This window comes from Rhinolophus hipposideros (assembly GCF_964194185.1).
Source record: "Rhinolophus hipposideros genome assembly, chromosome: 6".
NCBI lineage: Eukaryota > Metazoa > Chordata > Mammalia > Chiroptera > Rhinolophidae > Rhinolophus > Rhinolophus hipposideros.
In genome coordinates, this window is record NC_138052.1 from 55,974,917 (window position 1) to 55,992,233 (window position 17,317).

Consider the following 17,317-nt stretch of genomic DNA (forward strand, 5'->3'; position numbering starts at 1 on the left):
ACAATGAATAGGTTGTCTGCAAGAAGACAATATGGTGACTTATTTTAAGTGGATGAGCAGGAAAATCTTCTGTGAGGAGGAGACCGTTAAGCTGAAACTGAAGAAAGAAAGGAATCATGTGAAAAGTCAGATGTTGTGTGTCCAGGCTGAGAGAACAGATAGACAAAGGCTGTGAGGGTGAAAAAAAGCCTCGATGCACCTAAAGAAATTAAGGAAAGTTATGTGGCAAAAGTGAAGTGATCCTGGCCAATGGGGAGCTGGCAAAGTAGTCAGAGGCCAGATCATAGCAGGGTCCTTGTAGACCACATTCAGCGTGGTTTGTACTGGAAAAGCAATGGGAAACTGAAGGATGTAAGCAAGGGAGTGGCATGCATGATTTAATTTAGAATTTTAGAAATGCACTTTAGCTGCTATTTAGAAAACTGATGGTGTGGAGAGGAACAAAGTGGGAGTTCAGGTAGTGGATTATTGAACAGCCCAGACGAGATTACTGCAGTTTGGAAGAGTGTTGTAGCAGGACAGAGGAGGATGAACAGATGAACCTGAGATGTATTTCAAAGGTCAAATTGATAGAATTTAATGATTAATGAATTAGCTGTGGGGAACTGAGACAGGGAGGAATCAAGGATTGTTTTTCAAATTTCTGAACTGAACAACAGGCCAGATGGAGTGATATTTTCTCAAAAGAAAGAGATTGGGTGGAAGAATACTTTAGATGTGGGGTGAGAAATTAGAACTCAGTTTTAGATATGTTATGTGCACAATGCCCACTAGATATCCAGGTAGAGATGTGAGGTAGACAGTAAAACATATCAACTTGGAGCTCAGAAGAGAGGTCCAGGCTGGAGACATGAACTGGGGACTCATGGTGGTACAAGTATAATGGTATTATTTAGCTGGCATTTAAAGACAAAGGAAATGGGTTAGATCTCCTAAGACAGAGATGGGAAGAGAAGGCAAGAGGGCCCAGAAACTGAGACCTAGGCTTCCCCACACTGTGGTGGAAGGAAAGAAGCCAGCAAAAAGACTCAGAATAGACAGATAGAAAGGGGAAAAATCGCTTTTAAAAAAAGGATACTGTCACAAAAAGAGAGGCTTTCAAGGAGAAATGCTCACTCTTGGGTAATAACTAAGGTGGGTGAGCCCATATTAGAATCCTCTCTACTTGGGAGGACTTCTTACCAAGGATAGAAAGTGACTTGTATTTTATCTTTTACTTGAGTCCTTAAGGCAGCTTCCAGCGCACAGTGGGCACTTGACACATATTAATCAAATGATACATATTAATTGAATGAGTTAGTATTTAAGTTCAGTTGAGGGAAAGGGATGGGTATAAGTAGTTTTTCAAAGTCTTCTTGTTCTCCCCATTCCATGTGCCCTCTCCCTCCCTTATTCTCACACTTGGCCACAAAAGCATTGATTAGAGACATGGCAGTATCTTCAGACTTTGTCAAAGCAACATCAAACACCCTTTACTTCTGCTGACTTAGGAAAAGCGGAATGTTCTCTAAGCTTTGGAGGAAGGAAACTTGGGGCTAACACAGCGGGTGAGGTCGGAAAGGGTGGCTGTTTCTAGAGAGGTGATGAAATCATAACTATAACCACAATCATAGAAATAAGGTCCTGCCCCTTAAATGGTCTACTGGCCACTACTCATATTAGTTATACTAGGAAAAGAATTGTGTTTTGTGGATTTCATCATATGAGAGCTTGATGAAGGGAAAGAAATAATATGGGTTCAGATAAGTGGCTCTGACATTGCCAGATTCTGGAGAGTATGGAAGTGCCTTTGATACATTGGTTTACTGGGCCTCAACTGAAAATACTGTGGCTGCAAACAAGAGAGGTTGCTCATTTCAGAATAATGACAATGTGATCTAGTTGTAGAACTTGGTTGAAGTCAGCAGGCAGATCTACCATGAAAGAAATACTCTCTGACTGGAAAAGCAGAGCAGTGTCATTCAGCCTGGGCCCTGACAGCTACTTTTCTAAAAGCCCTTTTGTGTTTACAATAGATTTATCACACACCAATATTTACCTTTGAACTTTGCCAAGTGAACTTTGTTGCAAATGATAATATTCCTATTGCTTTGTCTGTTGACAAAAATAAAAATAAAAAAATATTGGGTTGAGTTTGGCTAGAATATCCTACCACTCCACAAATATCTCAAACGACACATCTAAAACTTAATTCATCGGGGTCCCATATGTGTGCTCATTTGTGCTAATACACATATGCATAACCTCATTCCTCCAGCGTGTTTTTTTCTGTATGAATTACCACCATCTATTCAGATCCCCAACTCGAAACTTAGGCATCATCCTAACTCCTTCATCTTAGCTCCATATTTGTGTCTATAAATACTATCACCAAATTCTATTGGGCTCCATCTGTCATAGCTGTTAAATGTATTTCCTCTGTTCCTCCTCTGCTAATTCCCAGTTCAGGCCACCATCATCTCCCTACTCATTATTGCAGGAGCCTCCAAAATTAGGTTTTCTGTATTCAGTCTTTTCTTCACACTTCTGAAACCTGCAGCTGTCCAAGACAGATATTTCAACAGTTTCCTATCAGCCTCAGCATAGAGTTAAATTTTTCTAACCTGGCTTAGGAGATTTATGATGTGTCCTTACTTCTCTAGTCAGCCTGGTATCATACTAACCTGTGTGTGGACACCTAAAAGTTCCACCAAGACCACCTCTTCCAGTTCCTTTACCTGGCTGGGCTGGAGCTGGCCCTTGTTCCTCCTCTCAAATTGCATATCCTAAATCAACCCTCCTTGTCCTTCAAATCTCTCTATAAGTGTCCCTAGAGTTTTCAGAACTTTCTTGAGTTAGCAAAAGTTTGTATACCACTTGACTGAAATTTTTCCAAAGGCCTGTCCTGCCTTGCTCATTGTGGTATCCTGTGGGGCTTGTAAAGTGCCAGGTCAGTGAACATGCTGAAGAAATGAACAAGTATTTTAGTGATATGTCTGCCATTGCAACTTAAGATGTGCTATTTCAGTATGGTTTTAATGCGAAGCGTAGGCACACACACACACCCTTTGATGAACCCCTTTTCTTTATTTTTTCACATAGCAATAATTAATCACTGGACCTGCATGTCCTGCAAATATCAGTCTAATTGTCTTCAGCTGTCTCTCTGGTTGCTCACAGAAGAAACTTGAGGCACATATGGATTGCATTAGAATGAGAGTAAACCCCAGTTCCGGTGTGCAGTGCTGTGGGTCTCCAGCGCACTTTCCAAGGCTTATCATGGTGTCTGTCTCTGGACCTCACACTGGGTATCGGGTGGCTACGTCCTGTATGAGTAGAAAGGGGGAACAGTAAGAATCTTACTTAAAGTGGGGCAAGTCCCGCTGCTTTCTTAACCCAGCCTCGCTGTTAGACTGCTAACAGCCTAAACCCACGTGCCATTCAGCCTGAGCGGTACTCATCCGACTCCTCGCGCAGGCGGCCCAGGACTTAGGAGGAAGTGTGAGGAGGAAGGAAGTGGGCACACAAAGGCACAGGGCTCTGAGTCTTGAAGTAAATAGACAGCCTTAACGTCTTTGTCACCAAAGTATCTCAGGAGCCTTTTGTTTTTAATCTGTGGCCCTCTGGTTATTCTCTAGCGGTTGCTTACGCCCCCAAAATCAGATACGGCGGTTAACTGTCAACAAAAGATCTGGACGGTCCCCTGCCGCAGCCCTGGGTGCCCGGGTTTGTGGCTGGCCTTTGGGCCATACCCGGGAGGCCGTGGAGCCTCTGTATTCAAAGTGGGTCTCCTGGGGATCGAGTTGGGGCCACGCCGCTCCGCATCCACGACCCAACCACAGTTAAAAGGCGAAGCCCGTGCTCCTTCCAGTTCCACTCTTGTAAAGCCCGAGAGCCCTGAGTCATACTGCTTTCCGTGGGGGCTGTGAAGCCCCCGGCCTGGACGATCGTCCAGAGCAGTAGAGGTCCCCCAGCGCCCCCTACAGCCACACGCGGGGGCGGACGGCACCCAGTCTTGCTCCTCTGCACCACGCCCTGGACCCCACCCTGTGGCCCGAGCCCCAGACCGCAAGAGCACCCGCACCTCCCTGCTACAGAAACCCGGAGCAGGGTTAGGAGGGCGCGCTGCCTCCCGGGGAGCCTTCATTGCTCCGCCCGCGGCGGCCGAATTCCCTCCCTCTTTCTGTCTGTCGGTCCCTCCCTCCCTCTTTCCCTCCTTCTCCCTCCCGCCCGCTGGTGCCGGACACGCTGCGCGTCCTCTCGTGGGGCGCTCTTCCCCTTGGCTGTCTGTCTCCTGCCGCATCGCGCACAACTTCGGGAGAGTGCGGTTTGGAGTTGAATGTTCCCCTCCGAGAGCGCATGGCTGGGGAAGAGAGGCGCGGGCCCGGCCCCCGAAGGGCCGCCGTCCCGGAGGCGGTGATGCTGCTGCTGTGCCTGGGGGTTCCGACAGGCCGCCCCTACAACGTGGACACAGAGAGCGCGCTGCTCTACCAGGGCCCCCGCTACACCCTGTTCGGCTACTCCGTAGTGCTGCACAGCCACGGGGCGAACCGATGGTGAGTGAAGTCCGCCTGGGACGCTCTTGGCATCTCAGAGCGGGGAGTGAAGGGTGCCTCAGGGATTCCCTCTCTCAGAAGGAGGCAGAAGGGCAGCGCTGCGACGACAGGGTCACCGGAGGTCAGCTCCGGAAACTAACTTATCTTGGGATGGCAGTGCCCGGGGTGCGTTCTGTCGCAAGGCCTGGAACTGCGAGTTAGGAGTGGCAGGTGTGATGCGTGGGGTGGTGGGCGAAGGAGGAGGCGGAGGGAGTGGGCCCGCTGCCAACTGCACGTTTGTTGAGACCAAGATTCTGTGGGTAGCATAGCTCACGTCTGCACGCACGTGCATATTTCTCGCTTTAGGCTCCTAGTGGGGGCCCCCACCGCCAGGTGGAGCACCAATACGTCTGTGATCAATCCCGGGGCGATTTACAGATGCAGGATCGGAAAGAATCCAAAGCGGATGTGCGAACAACTCCAGCTGGGTGAGTTGGGTCTGGGACCAGAAGCAAGTGAGCCCTCCCACCCCCCACTTGTGGACTCCACGTTAAACATGAGTCCTTGAAAACTCGTGTTGCCTATTTCTTGTATGTGGTTTAAAACGAATGATTTTCACTTTTAACTCCATACCATCTTCATTTATTAACATAAAAGTGGTCCCCTTCTTTCAGTCAATATTTTACTCCGTTTTGCTAATGAATGTAGTACTCTGACCAAACGATGTAGAAGAAAATTTCCTATTATACCTTCTTTTCACATCTCCCCCAACCATGTGTAAAATACATTTTAAAGTCTCAGCACATCAAGGACAGGATACATCTAAGCCAAGACGTAAGAATTTTATTTCCATCTTTGACCTACCAGCTTGTTAAAGATAACAGACTAAGGGACAGATCAGGAATAGCAGTTGGAATTGATCCCTTATCGTGTCATTTAGCCTCAGGGCTTTTTAAAAAAGTAAATGATATGGTTTTACTTAGAATGTGAAGTGTAAAAGAAGAACACAGGAAAAATTGGCATCTCTATCGTCAATATAATTAAAATGAAGTTTAACACATAATTATTAATTTTTCTTTCCAAAAACTCTCATGTTAAATGGATACCTATATTTGAAGTCATTTCTTAATGTCTCTTCTTAGATTTGTGACAACTTGAAAAATGTGTCTTGACAGGGGAAGGGAGAAAGTTCACGTCTAAAAGTCAAAACAAATTTGCTTTGCATAGACACAAGGGGAAGAAAGGGGAACTGATACTAATTCAGACTTATCTTGTTCCAAACACTGTTAGGCGCTGCTATGTATGTTGCTTCCCCCCCCCCCTCAAAGCACCACTGAGTCATGGTTGGCATCGATCCTACTTAACACATGGGGATCTGTGACTCAGAAGGTTGCAAGTCCTTTTTCTAACAGTTATTCAGCTAGTGAGTGGAAGATGGGACCCCCAACTCAAAGTCAGATTGGTTTGGGTTCAAAGTTCAAGTTCTTACCTTTTATGTATGCATCTTCAATACAAATAAAATTAAATGAAGAGTCCAATATGTTGTCTGCTGAGCTGATGAGTCATCTGTAAATGGTGAATAAAAAGTTATAATTGGTACCCTTTTCATATTTTTTTGCTATCAATAGTTTTGAGATATACCAGTTACTGCATCTTTAACCTTTTTTTTGTGTGTGTAGTCTTTGCTTTTTTTCAAACTGGGAAGCTGGTTTGCTTCATTTAGAATGAATTCAAATAGAGTGTGCATATAATGGGATTTTTATTTTTAACTCAGAGAGCAGCCATGAAAGTCTAGTAGTTGTCTGTAGCATGTAGAATAAGCCCCAGCCTCTCATAAGCACCTTCCATCCCAAAAGGCAGACTAGGAAAGCATAACACATTCACAGAGCTTTCTAGTTAAAATAATTCTGCAAAACATGATTTTCATTGCATAAGAGAGTTGTGGGGTAAAAAATTAGAGATTGGAGCAGGCAACCTTGATCTCTCAGAGGATCTTGACAAGGTCTCAAAAGGGAAAAATTTCATTTCTGTTGTCCTTTCATAGTTTCCTGATCCATGACATTATAACTACTGGTATTTAGCATGTACTTCCTGTCTGGAAGGGCACTGAATCTATTTCTAGATGTCTGTATTTTAATGGGAAAGTTCATGTCATAGTATTATATAAAATTTAAGATGATATTGCCTCTCAAAACTGAAGGAAAACCTAAATTCTTTAGGCACATGGAGCATAGGGGTTGTCTACAGAAATATCCTCAGAGAAATGAACACATGGTAGACGTACAATAAATACGAATTACTTGAAGATTTTATTGATGGATGATGAATAAAAGCGACATGAAAATTTGATTGTCATCAAGCTGATTGGTGAATAAGGAAGTAATTACAAACGACAAGCCAAAGTGATAGTTTTAACTTTTAAAATTTTGGTCAGTAAAGGTATTTACTGAGATGAAAGGCAAAAAGGAAGACAAGATTTTTATTCAATCACTGCTTGAAGCACTAATAGCTGTAGTAATAGCTTTGAATATTTGCATAATAGTTGACTGAAGTAATTTTTCATATAACATTTTAAACAATATATCTTCTCTCCCTTTTATAAAGAAATTGTGTCTCTATCCAGAACAAACTCAGAAGTAATTTGAAGCTGTAAAATACAGGATTGAGAATGAAGTCTAGAAAGGAAACACTGAAAACAATAAATTGATAATCAAAGACATTTAAGTATTCTCAGGTTGTGGAGTATGTAGTGTTCTTCATGAGGATGTTTTAAGGATGTGTGTGTGTGTGTGTGTGTGTGTGCAATCTTCTAATTCTATAGATTGTAAAAATCGCTTTTGTGTCAACCTGTGTGACTATAATGTATGGAAAATGCTTAGCTCAGTACCTGACATATAAAATACATTAAAAATATTATTTTATTTCTTTTTATCTCTATTTTCTACTGAAATCTATATCTGTATGTTATAAGCAGGTTGAGAGACAATTAAACAAAAAGTTAAATGTGTAAATTAAAAGGTAACAGTTGAAATGACATACAGTAAAAAAATATTTTCTCGTTGGCTCAACCAAACACTCTTATAATAACTAAAAACTGAGCTATGATTACCATGTCAGTAAGGTGTTGTCTTTCATTTGAAATGGCTTAACTTGCTATCAGGGAGATGAAGTTGAAAGATCTCTTAAAATGGTGCCCAGCTCCTGTGCAATTCAAATTACTATCCACATGGACTAATCTTTAAGTCTCAGAATTTCAGATCAAAGTTTGATTCAAACAGACAACTCCCCCGCCCCCAAAAGAGGAGATCAATACCCCACCCCCACCTTTGTGGATAATGTTGTTGTATACTATGGTATAGTCAATATAGCCATAATCAGAAGTGAGCAGCAAATGCCCATTTATCTAGAATGTTCAGGTTGTAATATGTTGAAAATAAGATAGCCGTTTTAGTGAAGTGACTGCAGAAGAGGTGCTTTTCTTCCTGCATGCAAACAGACTTCCTTTACCTCCCTGCCTGCTTGAGAAGTATTTCTCCTCTCACTCCCTTGGTACCTCCCTTTATGAATCAAAGGAAGGTAGTCTCCCATTAGGAGGGTCTGAGCCCAGACTTATTCATGAAGAATCCGAGTCTGAGAAGACCACAGTAATTGCCATATGTCCAGTTGCTTTTCCACTCAGACACTCTGCATCCTTGCTGACGTTTTGTAAAAGGAAACTTTGATCACAGATGGTTGCTAAATTAAAGCATTACAAAGAATGACTCCACCTTACTATAGTTAATCATAGTCTATCTACAGATTATCAATAATCAAAGAATTAAACATAAAATATATAAATGATTATAAAATTATGCTTTCAAAATTGTCTTTAATTAGTTATTCAGACGACATTCCAGGTCTTTCATTACTTTGGAGTTAATAGCATTGTGCGCATGCACACACACACTCACACACACACACACTTATCTGGGTAACAGAGTCTGAACTTACACAATTACACTGCCCAGTACAATGGCCAGTACCCACAGTTGGCTATTGAGCACATGAAATGTGGAGAGTTAGCAGTGAGAGGTGCTGTAATGTAAATTCCATACTGGATTTCAAAGGCAGTACAGAAAAAAAAAAAGCCACAATTCCTCATTAATATTTTAGATACTGATTACCTGTTGAATTAAATATTTAAAAACTAATATTGATTACATATTTCAATGATAATATTTTGGCTGTATTAGGTTAAATAAAACATTGTTAAAATTAATTTCACCTTTTTTTACTTTTTTAATGTGAGCACTATAACATGAAACATTTGTATATATGACTTATATTATGTTTCTGTTGTACAACATGGCTCTAGAGAAACATGACTAACTTCCCTGCATAAAATAACACTAACTATTTAACAAGTGCTTTCCCAGTGTCTATGCATAAATGGATGGGACTTTCACTTTTCCAGACGAAGCATGTACAGTTACTAGACCTTTAAGCTCCCTGGTTGTGCCTCTCTTTTTCTTACTGGAAAGTACGGTGGTCTATCACAAGTTAGTCGGCATTAGTCCTCTTCAGCTTTCTTTCTGGAGATTATATTACCTGAGTCAGCCTCTTGGTTTATATTACATGACCTATTTGAAAGAGGTTAAGTCAGTTAGCATTACATCATTGAACTAATGATCACCTCATTCTGACTTCTGCCTGATTTGTAGGAATTACTAGCTTAATATTAAAAGCAAACCTCTCACTGTCGAAACTTCAAATATGTTTTTGATAACTTTTCTTTTTCATTTTCAATACTCTAAATTGTAACTTACGAAGCTGAGTTGAGACAGACTGATCATTTTGAAAAATCACCCCTGAACATAGGTTGTTGTGGTAATTATGCAGAAAATCAAGACCAGACAGCTTCATTAATAAACTGTCATGTGAAGAGAATTAAGTTCCCTGATTTCCAGCAATTTCCCAAAGTCTATCTCTGAAAGAATAGTTTCCACATAATTTGAAAGATGAGGTTTTCTAAATGCATTTTATTTTTTGTCTTACGTGTACTTGATCACCACGTCATATTTGTAATGACTAAAAAATATCCCCTTGGCAACACTTCTGGGGTGAGATATGGTAATCCATTGTACATGTGGGTCATTTATTCAATTCAGTCATTCATTGAGGGATGTCGAAAGGCCAGATCATGGTCATACAAAAGAAACATTGTCCTTACCCCAAGGGGTTTACAGCCCACAGGTTAGGTTATTATAGGAAATTATGGTGAGAAGCTCTAATCTAGTTGGGAGAATAAGATGATACCCTCCTGAGGAACTGATATGCAAGTGGGGAACTAAGTAAAAATCAGAATTTAGAGGAAGAGGTTATGGGAAAGGTGCCAGATAGAGCAAAGTGTGTGCATGAAGACTCTGAGGTCTTTGACAGCATGACATCTTTGAACTGAAAGAAAAGTGCATACAGTTGGACTGTAACATGTGACATGGATGGTAGGTTGGAGAGGTAAACAGGGATTATTTTTGGTACCATCTCCTAAGCTTTCTTTAGGAGTATGAATTTGTCCTAAAGTGAGTAAATCTGGGGAACGGTATGATTAGATTTGTGTTTTAGATACTTCTTGCTGAGTAGTGATTGCTTTGGAGTAAATAGGTCAAGACTCAAAGTAGTAAGACAGTTGTGCAAAGATTTTGTTATAATTCAAGCTACATATGATTCGTGCTTGTACTAAGAAGGGCAGTAGGAGTGAAGAAAAATAGATTCTACTGTCAACGTAAGAAATGTTCAAACCTGTAGAGAAGTTTTATGAGTTTATTTGAGCCAAACTGACAATAGTGGCTGGGAAGCAAAATCTCAATGGATTTAGAAAATGCTACAGAGAATGGCAATTTTGCACCTTATTTTATAATTAGAATTAAAGAAGGAAGCATAAGGAGTGTCACGTGAAATCTATTTGTGGTAGGGGGCCAGAGAAAGCAAAGTAGGGAAATCTCTGAGATTAGATAAAAAGTAAAACAAAGTGACACATACTTCTTTTACATTAGTAGATACAGGATAGTTAATAATTAACTTTTACAGCACAGAGATGGTATGTTGAGAACAAGATAACCATGAAGGGTTCTGTGGTCTCCCTCTCTGGTGAGGAGGTTGTACCCTGAGGGGTCTGGAAAAGAAGATTATTCTGACATTTCAAAGGTATGTTATCTTAGATGCAAAAAGTGAGTAGAGAGGCTCACTTAAAGTACAGATAGACCTTTGTCAAGGAAGCTACAGGCCTAGGATGTGACTACCTGCCATGACTTGCTTTTAGTGAGGAATTTTTATGTTCAGACCACCCTGTGTAGTTACTTTAGATCTCTGCATTTGTAGGCCCTGTCACACTGGCCTCCCCTGAACTTGTCAGGTTTAGTTTGTGGACCCTTTTTTTGTCCACACCTCCTCCTTTTGAACATAAATCAATCAAGAGATATATTAATGACCAACCTCTTGGTTGGATAATGTGGACCCATGGTGCTAGGTGCTAGGAAGGCTCATCTTTGTGTCGTCATTTGTCTTGCTGAAATGGTGGACCATTGGAAAAAAAAAAATGGGGCAAGACCTAACCTTGGATGGAAGTCAAGGATGAATTTTTCTCAAAAGGAAAGGTTAGGTAAATGGGAGATAATCAAATCTTATGGGCCTTCATTAAGAAAAAAATACTCTAGATCATTTCTAACCTGCACACTATCATGATCCAAGTTTTGCTGGATCACTTTTTCTCTATTTTGCATTTAGTATAACATTTACTTATGTTTGTGGGCACAACCATAAACCTCTGTAGTTTTCACAATCTGACAATGAGATGGATTCCCTTGTTGTTGTTGTTATTACTATTATTATTATTTTAATATGCATCCCAGTGGAAGCACTCAAGTATTATTTATTATTCATCTGATTCCTACTAGTTGTACAATTGGGAACTGTAACTTTAAGGTTAATGGGCCAGGCTGTAAGACCACAATGGTGAATTATAATAATCATTTAAAAAGTTTCCAGAAGCCAGGAGGACACTAAGAATTTCATAATTAAATTTCCTGTGCCTCAGAAGCCATTATAGAGGACCTTTTTTTTTTTTCTTTCTTTTTTTTTTTTTGTAGCCACTTCAACTTCCATCTAGTTACTAGCCTTTCCTGAGTTAGGGGATAAGCACCTTCCCATAATTGGGTTCTATCATTATTCATACATAAAATACCTTTCTCAAGATTTCTTTTCAACAAACTTTCTACAACTTCCCTTGTCCTTCTTAGTTTGTCTCTTTTATACTCATTCAGAAATAAGCAATTTATTATGAAAAACTACTGTCTTTTCTCTCAAACACACAGGCATCCCTTTCCTTCCTTCTGCACTAACATTACTTCTACATTTCAAAAGAGATGCCATAAAAGAGTATTACTGATAATACAAAAGTATTACCTTGCATACTTTCAGCAATTATTAACTATAAGAACAGGGTCTGAGAAAAGTCCAACAAACAAGTATAACTATTATTATAACTACTATTAGTAATAGACAAGTAAAGACAACCAAACCAATGGTTTTTAAGTTCAACATCAATTTGTAGGTATACAGGCCTTCTTGATGTCTTAAGAAAGCTCCCTACCTTTGATATTGACAGCTTCTCATCCTTGAGGGGTCTTTGTGTACAGAGGCGAGTGTCAGAGACAGGGGCAGATTTCCACTTGCTTTTAGGCACCTTTTTTTTTTTTTTTAATCAGAAATGTGAATCCTTGAGTTAACACATTTAAGTTTGGCTACACATAGATTAGTCATACCTGATAAGTTCCTTCCAACGAGGAGTTGGAGAGAGTCTTTAATTGATGTCTTTTCCAATGGACAAAATCTCCCGGTAGTAAGTCACAGTCTTTGAAGTCTTCATCTCCTGGGAACACACTGTGAAATGAATCAGTACTAATTTATCAATTTCTTTAAGCTGGTTAATAAGTCCTTGATAATAATGCAGAATGTCTCCTTTTAGTTAGGTTGGATCAGATGTCTCTTCATCCAGATACATAGAATAACCAGTGACTATTTAATGAGGTGAGAGGCTATGTTTACCAAAAGGAGTAGATCTCAGGTTGAGAAGCACTATAGAGAGAGCTGTTGGCCAAGGGAAATTAAAAGCTGAAAATTCACTTAGTTGAGTTTTAATTGTACCATTTGTCCATTCCACCAATCCAGAAGACTGGGGTGATAAGCACAATGAAAATGCTGTAGAATAGGCCAAATATTACAAATGAATTGTGTTATTTGCTTAGTGAAATGAATCCCTCAGTTACTATGTGACTCAGAGAGAATCCTCCAATTGGGAATTATTTTTTCTCCAATAGTAATTTATTTCTAGTTAAAGCTGTTGCTCTCCTGCAAGGGAATGCCTCAACCCAATGAGAGAACATACAAATCATAACTAACATATATTTCTATCCTTGTGATTGTGGCATTTGGATAAAATCCAATTACCATGCCTCAAATGGACTTAAAGAAAGTGGGAAATGTTGTTGGTGATTTTTCAGGGTTATATTTTGGACAGATAGAACATCTACTATACACTTTATGAACTGCAATGGAAGGTTTCCAGTAATATTGTTTACTCCATCAAATCATCTTTTCAGGACTCCAATGTGTTAGCTCATGTACATGTTGAAGTATAGGTAATTGAGCCCCGATACGATTGGATAAGATAAAATTGGTCTCTGATTGGATCCAAACCATATCTATTTGTCTGTGTCAAAGTTTCTCCCTTTTTGTTGTCATACCCTCTTTTCTTCTTCTGTAGCTGTATGTTAGAACTGTAAAAAAGAAGTTTTTATTGATTTAATATGGAGCAAGAAACATTCTCAGTTCTGGATAATTTGGCTGCTTATTACTGCTTGTCTAGCTGTAGTGTCAGCTAAATTATTTCCTTTTGCTTCCATGCTGGTGGCTTTACAATGTTCTGGAATTTTGATAATTGCCAATTGTTTTGGTTGCTATATGACGTCTAATTCTGCAACCTGTTTTCCATTCTTTATGGGCTGCCCTGAGGAACTTAAGAAACTTTGCTGCTTCCACAACATTCTGAAGTCATGAACTACACCAAAGACATAGCAACTATCACTGTAAATGTTGGCTATCTGATCTTTGGCCAATTGACAAACTTGAGTTAGAGCAATTAATTCAGCTTTTTGGACAGATTTTCTTTCATTCAAGTAAGTAAGAACCTTCAGTTATGTCCACCATGGATGTTATTGCATATCCAGTTTAGTAGCGTCTCTGTTCATCTTTCAGATAAAATGCATCTGTCAGCCAAATTAAGTCAGCATTATCAATAAGAGTTTCCTGTAAATCATTCCTAGGAACAAGAAGGAACAATCGTGGATGTCTTCAACTTGCAAAAACAGTAGCAAAGTTGCTGGATTAAGACTGTTAATTCTAGTTAAAGTAATACTAAGTGCAGAAAGTAAGGGCACTTCCTAAGAAGCTGACTGACAGAAGTGTTGAGTGTGATGAGAGTTCAGTGGAGATTCAACAGGATGAGGAAAATACAAGGTCTGACAATTGCATTTCTGAACTTGTTGCAATGATATTGCTAATCTTGTTTTATATCAGAGGGATTATTCATTATGAATTTGTACCAATTGGACAAACAGTTAACCAAGTTTACTCTTTGGAAGTGCTGAAAAGGCTGCATGAAAAAGTTAGGCAACCTGAACTTTTTGCCAACAATTCATGGCTCTTGCATTACGACAATGCACCAGCTCACACAGCGCTGTCTATGAGGGAATTTTTAGCCAGTAAACAAATAACTGTATTGGAACACTCTCCCTACTCACATGATCTGGCCCCCAATGACTTCTTTCTTTACCTGAAATGAAGGAAATATTGAAAGGAAGACATTTTGATGACATTCGGGGCCTCAAGGGTAATACAATGAACGCTCTGATGGCCATTCCAGGAAAAGGGTTCCAACATTGCTTTGAAGGGTGGACTAGGTGCTGGCATCGGTGCATAGCTTCCCAAGAGGAGTATTGTGAAGTTGACTGTAGTGATATTCAGCAATGAGATACGTAGCACTTTTTCTAGGATGAGTTCAAGAACTTAATTGTCATACCTTGTAAATAAAAGAGAGCCCATTACTATTTCTCCTGTTTGTTTGCATAACATGGCTATAGCACACATGGCTGTCATGCAGGAGGGAACCCTTTGGCTACCGAGTCTAATTGCTGAATGTAATATCCTCTGCATCTATGATGATCTTTATGTGTCTCAGAGTGGGAGTTTTAGATAATACTTCCTCCAGAGCTTCTTTAGTTTGTTTCCCTTTGGGGTTCCATTGAATTGGATCCGGTCAATCTGATTTTAATAAGACATATATGGAATCTGGGCCATTAATGAAAACTTTGGAACTCAGTTTTGACAATATGCAGCCAGACCCAGGAACCCTCTAAGCTGTTTGTTTATTTATTTGTTTGTTTGTTTTTAGAAGAGGAAAGGATAGGATTCCGCTGAGTCTTTCAAGGTTAATTAATAGCTTATCTTTAGCTATTAGATAACCAACGTATCTTACTTGGGGTAAACAGAATCAAAACTTGTCTTTTGAGACTCTATGTCCCTTTAAGATAGCTAGCTCTTGTAATAGGTAAATTGTGTCCTCTTAACAGTCTTGATATGTCCTAAAGCATAAAAGTAAATTATCCACATATTGTATTAAAGTGGAATTTCTGGGAAATTCAACATAATTCAAATCAGCCTTTAGGTTGCGTGTGTGTGTGTGTGTGTGTGTGTGTGTGTATGTATTTTTTGGCACCCCCAGTGTGCATATATTTACACATTGGGGTGCCAAAAAATGTATACACATTTTAAGAGATATTATCTATGCTAAAGCAGTAGTTCACTGTAATCAGAAGTGTCTGGATGCTGATGGTAACCATTTTGAGCACCTCTTGTAATTGCAGAAGTCAAATGTGACTTGCATTCATCTTTTGCTATAGTTATATATCGAGTATTACAATTAATACAGCTTTTCCTTTCTTAAAATGCGTATACATTTTTGATACCCTCTGTGTGTGTGTGTGTGTATATATATATATATATATATATATATATATATATACACACATATGAATGCTGAGAAAAGCACTACATAAATTCTGAAAAACATTGACAGTCCACAGGAATAGCCGATAATACGGTATGTGGATTTGGAACCACAGGATGTCTGGAAATAACTATTTTATTTATAGCTGTAAGATCCTCCTTTCCATCCTTTCCCATTGGGTTTCTTCACTGGAAGAATAGGAGAATTACAGGGGCTTGTACGTGCAATTATAAACCCCACTTTTAAGTAATTTTGTATAATGAGCTTAATTTCAGCTAGTGTATCAGGTCTTAAAAGATACTGGCATTAGGTATAGGCAAAATATTGTCAATAGTTATTTTAATAGGAGTGGCTGACTTAATCTTGCCAATATCTATAGTAGAAAAGGCCCAAAGTTGCATTGGAATGTCCTGTAACAAACATTCAGTCAGTCTCAATATTAATTTCCTCTTGTAGAGTTTCCTTTAAAATCATTATTTTCCCAGTCAGTTCGTATGATTCGTTTAATTCTAAATACATTTTACCCTTCTGGGAAAAGGATATGTGGGCATTATTGGTTTCAACAAAGTCTCACCCTAGCAGGTGAATTGGGGCATAATTGACTAGTAAAAATATGTTGCCCCATAACATTCCCTAGCTGGAAGGCAACAGGTTTTTATTTAAAAACAGTTTATTAGATGTCCCTGCTATTTGTGTAGAAGCTTAGTCCGAGGGAGACGGCAGCTTAATTGGGTAGGATTAAGAACAGATAAAGTAGCCTTAGTATCTACAAGGGCCTCAGTAATTTCCCCTTTTACATTAATTTCAGTTTCTTCTAAAAATATTAGTAAGAAGGGGAAATGTCCTCTCATAGTCCTCGGAGTAGCCCTATGCTTGCTTCTCTTTCTTTTTCTTCATTTTTTTCAGAATATAATTTTTTTAAAAAAAATTATTTCGTTTGTAATTATTTTTTTAAATTTTAATTAAATCTATTGGGGCCATATTGGTTAATAAAATTATATAGGTTTCAAGTGTATCATTTTATCATATATCATCTATATATTGCATTGTGTGCTCACCACCCAAAGTCAAATCTCCTTCCATCACCATATATATTTGACCCCCTTTATCCTCTTCTACTACTCTCTCTCCCCCTTACTCTCTGGTAACCACGAAACTGTTTGTCTATCAATTTTTTTTTTCTTTTCCTAAATCCCATTTCAGTTTTCTACAATTCTGGTTAAGGTGACGCGACTTTTTACAACAAAAACAGTATCCTCTCTCCCCTTATCCCAAAGACCTTCGGGGAGGTCTGACCTGATTGCTTAATTGCTGGAGCTGTAAGTTCATGATTTTGGCAGCTTTGTCTTTTTCTCTCTTTTGAATAGTTGTAGATAGTTGATCAGCCAGAATTGCCATTAGTACATGTGGTCAGCCAATTTAATTTAGTTTGTTTAATCAGAGTTATAAGCTCTTTATCTAATCCTTCCAAAATTCTGAATTTAGTAAGGCATGATTTTGATGGTCTTTAAAACTGTCTGGAGACAGACCTGAGTGTTCTTTAAAAGTTTTTTTGAAATGTTCGAAGAAATCAAGCACTGGTTCATCTGTCTCTCCTTTACATCACTGGATCTTGGTCCAGTCTATTTTCTGGGGAAAAATATCTCAGATATGGCTTGGTAAAGCTGATGGGCCAATTCCCTGTATTTTCCTCGTCTGCCTT

The 17,317-nt window shown here is 39.4% G+C and overlaps 1 protein-coding gene across 4 annotated transcripts in view; it reads left to right on the plus strand.

Moving 5' to 3' along the window:
* Positions 1-4,069: 4,069 nt before the first annotated feature.
* The window catches only part of ITGA4 (integrin subunit alpha 4), a 109,439-nt gene continuing 96,191 nt past the window's right edge, over positions 4,070-17,317 (plus strand). For all 4 annotated transcript variants that reach the window (XM_081052041.1, XM_081052040.1, XM_081052042.1 and 1 more), the window contains exons 1-2: positions 4,070-4,535; positions 4,881-5,002. In XM_081052041.1, coding sequence (XP_080908167.1) covers positions 4,339-4,535; positions 4,881-5,002 — 319 coding nt within the window. In that variant the 5' untranslated portion in view covers positions 4,070-4,338. The remainder of the gene's footprint in view (positions 4,536-4,880; positions 5,003-17,317) is intronic.